Source organism: Tarenaya hassleriana, unplaced genomic scaffold (assembly GCF_000463585.1).
Source record: "Tarenaya hassleriana unplaced genomic scaffold, ASM46358v1 Cleome27, whole genome shotgun sequence".
Taxonomy (NCBI): domain Eukaryota; kingdom Viridiplantae; phylum Streptophyta; class Magnoliopsida; order Brassicales; family Cleomaceae; genus Tarenaya; species Tarenaya hassleriana.
This window is the reverse complement of record NW_010965946.1, coordinates 1,526,142-1,533,605: the sequence shown is the minus strand read 5'-3', so window position 1 is coordinate 1,533,605 and position 7,464 is coordinate 1,526,142. Positions and strand designations below refer to the sequence as shown.

At 42.8% G+C, this 7,464-nt stretch overlaps 3 protein-coding genes across 4 annotated transcripts; 2 read left to right on the top strand and 1 right to left on the bottom strand.

Moving 5' to 3' along the window:
- The first annotated feature begins 795 nt into the window (after window positions 1-795).
- On the top strand, window positions 796-2,642 carry LOC104817386 (AAA-ATPase At2g46620). The gene has a single exon (XM_010546563.2). The coding sequence runs from the start codon at window positions 988-990 to the stop codon at window positions 2,446-2,448; it is 1,461 nt and encodes a 486-aa protein (XP_010544865.1). The 5' UTR covers window positions 796-987; the 3' UTR covers window positions 2,449-2,642.
- A 259-nt stretch (window positions 2,643-2,901) lies between these two features.
- On the top strand, window positions 2,902-5,514 carry LOC104817385 (serine/arginine-rich splicing factor RS31). 2 transcript variants are annotated; one of them, XM_010546560.1, is made up of 6 exons: window positions 2,902-3,012; window positions 3,139-3,263; window positions 4,348-4,460; window positions 4,565-4,791; window positions 4,898-5,158; window positions 5,259-5,514. In XM_010546560.1, the coding sequence occupies exons 2-6, from the start codon at window positions 3,158-3,160 to the stop codon at window positions 5,287-5,289; spliced, it is 738 nt and encodes a 245-aa protein (XP_010544862.1). In that variant the 5' UTR covers window positions 2,902-3,012; window positions 3,139-3,157; the 3' UTR covers window positions 5,290-5,514. The 2 variants fall into 2 exon arrangements, with proteins under 2 accessions (XP_010544862.1, XP_010544863.1); XM_010546561.1 differs by lacking the exon at window positions 2,902-3,012 and adding an exon at window positions 3,702-4,206 and having other exon boundaries at window positions 3,175-3,263.
- A 71-nt stretch (window positions 5,515-5,585) lies between these two features.
- Window positions 5,586-6,384, bottom strand: LOC104817384 (calcium-binding protein KIC). The gene has a single exon (XM_010546559.2). The coding sequence runs from the start codon at window positions 6,138-6,140 to the stop codon at window positions 5,700-5,702; it is 441 nt and encodes a 146-aa protein (XP_010544861.1). The 5' UTR covers window positions 6,141-6,384; the 3' UTR covers window positions 5,586-5,699.
- Window positions 6,385-7,464: the final 1,080 nt, after the last annotated feature.

The following is a 7,464-nucleotide window of genomic DNA, read 5'->3' as shown; positions in this document are numbered from 1 at the left end:
TATTAATTAATATTATTAAATATTAGGGATTGATGATGTGACAGATGACTAGGATGCCATGTCAGCATTAAATAATATATTTTTTCGTTCAGGATTTTATTTGCCAATTTTTAAAAGTATAGAGTTTTAATTGCCAATTTTTAAAAGTACAATGTTTTTTTGGATCAAAAAAAAGTATAGGGTTTAAATTGCGACGAAAGAAAAGTACAGGGTTTTAAATGGAATTATCCCTTTAACTAACGAAAATATGTTCTGTCATCGTAGGACGGACAAGTGGATTAGCTCGAAACTCCTGTTATCGGGGCTTTTAATATTCGGAATATTCGAGTGAAAGAAATAAAGAATTCGAGCTAATGGGGAGATTCATATATTTAATTGTGGCCAGCAAGTTGACTTATGAGCTGAAAATGAATGTAACCATTTATTTGGTACGTAACTCTGAATAAGAAAAAAAAAACACAAATTATGAAAATAAAATGATGCAGATATCTCTGGTGGATGTTAACATAATAAGATTCGCCGGGTGATTAGGATGGCAAAATCGTAATTTTAGCATGGATAGTTAAACTGAATCTGCAGCATCGTTTCAGATTCTGTATCTAACAAAATCTATAGTTCAGATCTTCCCGTTGGCACGAGCGGTTTCACTTTCAAACAAATCCCGCGGTAAAACTCATGTGTGTTATTACTATTTTGCCCTCGCCGGTCGATGCCACGAGTTCTTTAAATTTTTATTTTATAAAAAAATTGCGTGGCTTTTTGGGCTCCTCGTTAGCGTTCTTATTTGGACTCTCCTCTCCCAACTCTGCTTTCTCTCCGTCAAAATTCTCAGTCTCCGCATATATAAATATTCTCTCTCTCTCGTCAAACATCCCTCCGAAATTCTTGATTTCATCGAAAATTTTCTTCCTTCCCAGTGTGTATATATCCGTTTATCGGCAGATTTTAGGAAGATTTCGAATCGGGATTTTCCGGGAAAATTTCTCCATGGGGATCCTGTGGGATTCGGTTCTCTTGTTGCTGCTCGTGGGGGTTCTTCTGTTCTTAGTTAGGGTTGTTTTGTTTAAAACTGGATTGATTTTCATGGTGAAGAAGTGGCGGAGAAGGATCGTTGATTTGTTTCACGTCTCCCAGTTCTACAAGGTCCCGGAGTTCAACGAGAACATGCAGGAGAATCAGTTTTACCGGAAAGTTTGTGCTTACTTGAATTCTCTCGTTTCTATGGAGGATTCTGATTTCACGAATCTCTTCACCGGGAAAAAATCCAACGAGATTGTTCTTCGTTTCGATCGTAACCAGATCATCGACGATGAGTTTCTCGGGGCCAGAGTTTGTTGGATTAACGGAGAAGACGACGACGGAACGAGGAATTTCGTGTTGAAGATTCGGAGGGCCGATAAACGGAGAATTCTCCGACCGTATCTCCAGCATATACATACAGTGTCGGATGAGCTTGAGCAGAGGAACAGGGAGCTGAAGCTGTTCATGAACGTTGGAACCGCCGGCAACGACGATGCGACGACGAAGAAGAACGGACGGTGGAAATCTGCTCCGTTCACGCATCCCTGCACCTTCGACAATATCGCCATGGAAGCGGATCTGAAGAACAAGGTGAAATCCGATCTGGAATCGTTCCTGAAGGCGAAGCAGTATTACAACCGACTCGGCCGCGTCTGGAAACGGAGCTACCTTCTCTACGGCCCCTCCGGAACCGGAAAATCGAGCTTCGTCGCGGCGATGGCGAATTTTCTCAACTACGATGTCTACGATATCGATCTCTCGAGAGTGAAGGACGACTCGGATCTCAAGATGCTTCTGTTACAGACCACGAGCAGATCCGTGATCGTGGTCGAGGACCTCGATCGGTTCCTCTCGGCGAAATCAACGGCTCTGAGCTTATCTGGGATTTTGAACTTCACCGACGGAATCCTCAACTCGTGCGCCGCCGACGAGCGAATCATGGTGTTCACGATGACCGGGAAGGACCAGATCGATCCGGCGGTGCTGCGGCCAGGTCGGGTCGACGTCCACATCCACTTCCCGCTGTGCGATTTCACGGCGTTCAAGACGCTGGCGAGCAACTACCTGGGCGTGAAGGATCACAAGCTTTTCCCACAGGTGGAAGAGATTTTCCAGAACGGATCGTCACTGAGTCCGGCGGAGATCTCGGAGCTCATGATCGCTAACCGGAACTCACCGAGCCGAGCGGTGAAGGCCGTGATAAGTGCGCTCCAGACGGACGGTGATCGGAGGGGGATAATGGCTATGGGACGGCGGTTGTTTCTCGATAACGGCTCGAGTTCTCCAACGGCGGAGGAACTTGGAGAAACGAGTGGGCTGTTGTGCGGCGGCGGAGGTTCACCGGCGGTGAAGGAGTTCAGGAAACTGTACGGGCTTTTGAGAATCAAAAGCAGCAGAAAATCTCAGTCGTTCGATCTGGCGCCTTAGATCATGGACGGCTGAGGATTAAGTTTTGAAAGTCAATTTGACTACGTGGCGTGTTGTGATTGGATGAATGCGTCTAATGTACAGTGGTTTATAAGTCGTCAAAGCTTTTTCCCCCTTCCTTTAATTTTTTTTTCCGCAGAATTTGTAGGTTACAGTAAATTTCTTGGATATATAAAAACAAAGATTATTCCTTATTGTCGATCTTGAATGTGTTGGATTTTCTTGCAGTGAAGTGTAACGAATTAGGCATTAGTTATCAATAAGAAAGGCCCATTTAATTTAACAGGCCAGACGTGTGTTCTTGAAGTATCCTGATAAACGTACTTTAACAGGCCCAATAAAGGCCCATTTAATTGTTGGCCCATTAGATATAAATTGTTGTATTCCTAAGTTGCCCCTGATCATCGGACGGTCATCGAGACAGCGTCAGTGACACGCTTTCATTCCTACGTTTTTTTCTATAAAGAGCGGAGAAAATTCCCGAAACTGACCCTTGTCTTCTCTTCCGAGCGTCGTCTAGGGTTTCTTTCTCGTCTTCTCCGCGAGTCTGATACTTCGTTCGAGGTAAAACTTTCCCGCTCGTTCTTGCTCAACTCCTTTATTTCAAGTCTCTGGGATACTTACTCTTGCTCTTCGCGTTAGAGGTTCTGATTTAGGTTAATTTTTTCGTTGGTGCTGTTTTGTATGCAGTTCTGAGATTTCTGTAAGAATGAGGCCAGTGTTTGTCGGAAACTTCGAGTATGATACTCGCCAGTCGGAGCTGGAGCGCTTGTTTAGCAAGTACGGAAGAGTGGAGCGAGTGGACATGAAATCTGGTAAGTACTGGGTTTATGTCTCTCTAGTGTTTCTGGTACCTTCTCTTCGGTGTTGTTGTTAACAAGGGTTTACTACATTTTGCTGAGCGATATTGAGTGGTAACATGAGAAATGTAGGTATTAGGAAACTTATATTGGGTTATGTTGGGAATTTCTGTCGGGTATTGTGTAAATTTCTTATCACTGTTGCAATTTGACAATATTTGCCTGATTTGCTGATCGGTGGTTTCGGTTTGGTCATTCTTAATGGTCTTGATAGCGTATTATGAAAACTTAACTGCATTCGGGGTATGATTTACAGTCTGTCTGATACTTCTGTCTCTGAATCATAATTTGCTTTTGGAATCATAGACGTTTATTGCTTTAGAAGAAAAGAGTGGCATTTTGTGGGGTTTATGCGAAAGAGGATACCTGTGTTAAGATTTTATTTGGTCGCAGGAACCTCCTACAAAGGAATATGAGTTTCTTTTCCTGCCTTTTGCCATAACTCTGCCCTTTCATCACTGCATCTGTCATCAATGTCACTGCCTGCCATAACTCTGCCCTTTCATCACTCTACATCTGTCATCAATGTCACTGCCTGCCATATCTCTGCTCTTTCATCACTCTACATCTGTCATCAATGTCACTGCCTGCCATAACTCTGCCCTTTCATCACTGCCTGAGAAAATTATCATGTTGCGCGCTGATTCTAGGGATACCTTGGAATTTGTCATGTATACCATCATCACTGATCAGATGGGGATCTGTTTGAGACCATCATTCCATGCCTTGTTTCATCATGCCTTCCATATTTGAACTTCTCTGAGAATGTTCAAGCGTACCTAGCAATCATTCAGAACAAAACTTGGATTTTTTAGCTTTCATACGCTCTACCATCTTGATTTTCTACACCATGGAACATCTCTACATCTTATGTACACCAGCCTTCACATATATGCAGGTGTTGTATATTTATTTAGTTCTTTTGTAGGAGAAACGAAATTTTACTGGATCTAATCCCCTGCTTAGCAAGTTTTATACACTGTAACAGATTATATCATCCTTTGCTCTTCCATTATTATCTTGCATTATTATTTTGCAGGATATGCTTTCGTCTATTTTGAGGATGAACGTGATGGTGAAGATGCCATTCGTGGCCTTGACAATACCCCTTTTGGATACGAGAGGCGTAGGTTATCCGTTGAATGGGCCAAGGTATCTGTTTCTGTAAATTTCTTGAAGCTTTTGGATTAGTTCAAATAGATCCTACTCCTTGAATATATTGGAAAAGCTCTAAATAAGTTTCTTTTGGATATCAGGGTGAACGTGGAAGGCCTCGTGATGGCAGGGCAGCCGTAAATCAGAGGCCTACTAAGACACTGTTTGTCATCAACTTTGATCCCGTTCGCACAAGGGAACGCGACATTGAGAGGCATTTTGAGCCTTATGGGAAAGTCACGAATGTACGTATAAGACGCAATTTTGCATTTGTTCAGTTTGCAACACAGGAAGATGCTACCAAGGCCCTCGAAGGTACACAGAGGAGGTAAACCCGGTTTCTTGAATCTTTTGTCTGATACAGAGGCACACCGCAAGAAAATAGTTATTGACTAGCCACTTTCCGTTGCCTATTTGTGTCATGCCTCTGGCAGCAAATTGCAGGACAGGGTTGTGTCTGTAGAGTATGCATTAAGGGATGATGACGAAAGAGATGATAAGTATGGAGGAGGTAGCCCAGGAAGAGGGGCTGGCTATGGGAGGTCTCCTAGCCCTGTGTATAGGAGGCGTCCTAGTCCTGATTACGGCCGTCCACGCAGTCCAGTATACGACAGGTACAAGGATCCTGGCTATGAAAGACGTAGGAGTCCAGACTACGGTAGGCCCAGGAGCCCTGGTTATGACCGATACCGGAGGTACTAATATTGGTTTCCTTTCCTTGTCGACTGTTTGTTAATGTTGGTTTTACTTTGTTTTTCTACTTTGAAGTAATCTTAACTTTTTCGTGTCTAACAGCCGATCGCCTGTTCAAAGAGGGAGAGCCTGAACACTACGGATGGAGAATGAAAAGCAGCATCTTTATAGGATGTTCCGTAATGGTGGTTTTCAGTACTAGAGTGTAGAATAGTACTTGGGTTTGTCTGTTGTCTGCTCTGAGGAGCAAAAACAAAAACCTCGCATGTGCGAAAGTTGACCTGTGTTCATGACTTTGATCCCGTTTGTGGAATGTTTTGTCTCGTCTTTTGTTATTCAAGAAATTGAAGTTTAGATATCTTTCATGTCTGATAATTTGTTTTTCAGGACTTTTAAGATTTCACCAGAGACTGAAAGCGGAGAGAGAAGTGAGACATGGGGCTTTGAAACAGTTTATGTAAGGAAGGATACATAAAGAGTAGATGGATGGTGAGTTACATAAAATCTCCGGATATATATTATATAGAGAAGAAGGGCTTTCGATCAAGAGAGGGGAAAGTGGTTGAGTTCTTGGCTGATTGCTTTCTCGAGCCAAGCCTCGGCATCATCCATCATACCAGGGCTCAGTCTCACCATGAGAATGCAGAATTCGGTCTGGTTGAGAGCTCCGTCTCCGTCGATGTCTCCTTCTCTGACCATGGCCTCGGCGTCATCCAAGCTCATCCCTTGGATGCCCAGTATCCCAGAGTTTAGCCTCAGGCTGTGGGGCGTTATCAGGTCTCTGTCTGGATCAGCTAGCAGCTTAAACCCCTTGCATAGTTCCGACACAAAGTCCTCCACTTCCATCTTCTCCGCCATCAACGGTAACATGTCCTCGTACTCATCCCCTGCCTCAGCCTCGGTTTTCGAGCTGGTGGTCTCTTCTGTTTGATGCGGGATTGTTTTCTCGTGATCCATTTCGAGTTTATGCAAAAGGCGTGACATGGAAGCTGTGGAAGATGGGGAAGAGGCACTTTGTGTATATATAGGGTAAGTGGGAGTGCCGTATCGGTTGCTTGCTTAATGATGTAGATGTCACGGGCGTTCACTGGCAAAAGGGGAAGAGGCGTTTAAGCAGAGGATGTGATCACATGGGGGGGAAACGAAGGGTTGAGATTGTCGAGAGAGAGCATCGGACCATGTGTGGAAGAAAGCACCTGATTCTTAGGTTGTTTCTCGGAAGGTTCAGATATCATTTATGTATATACATATATGTGTATATATATATATATAAGATCATTCGTGAAATAGACGTATCCTTGCAAATACAAAAAGACAGAAGGATTAGAGAGAGAGAGTGAGGATTTTGTTATCTGTCTGAAGATGGTGAGTTTCGGAGAAGGTTCGTATGTCAACGTCATAACTCGTATCTTTGTATTTTAATCATAATATATATATATATATGAAAAAAGACGGCACGTCTTCAAGTGGAGTTGTGGGGTGTGAATGAATTGGGTTCTGTCATGGCGTATTGTGTCGTGCTCTTTGCCCCAACGGTCCGTCTTTCACATTGTGGGATGCCACTTGTGTTTTGTCATTTCATTTTCTTCTCCAATTTCATCATTTTCAATATTCTTTGCTCTCGAAACCTTTGTTAATTTTGACCCTCTTTGTACGTTCTACTACTACTTGGAAAAAAAACGAGAGTATATTTCCCTGGCATTATGTGATATTTTTAATATATATATATATATTTGACCTTTAGTACAGGTAACGGGTGTAACTAACACAGCTAAATAATGATATCCACGCTTCCGTTAATCTAACGCAAATCTAATGGGCTCATCAAACAGTGAGGTAAGAGCCCAATTCGAGTGTTTATCTACCAGGTTGGGCCGGCTTCTGTCCCCGAAGCCCATCAAGTTTCCCGAATACAATGTTTTCCTATACGCTGATTCCCCTTTGCTCTCCCTCCAATTATTAAAAAAAAATCCTCAAGAAATGCCTAGATTTTAATTTAGCCGCTAAACTTTAGAACGGAGAGGCATGGTCCACTCATTAATGTTGTTACGATCGATTGCGATGAAGCTTTCTTCATGAATCTAACCCAATCTTGAAGGATTAAGTTGGACAAATGTATAACAATTCTTTTGGGGTGCATATTTTTTGGTGCCGTTATATTTTATTTACATTTTTTTAGGAAAAGCCACTATTTGCGGATTCAGTATATATATATACATACATTGCAGGACTATGTATAAATACAGCATTTGCTCTCCCCTTTTTTTCTTCTATATTCCTTTGGTTTGTCCCCCCCCCCCCCCCGCGC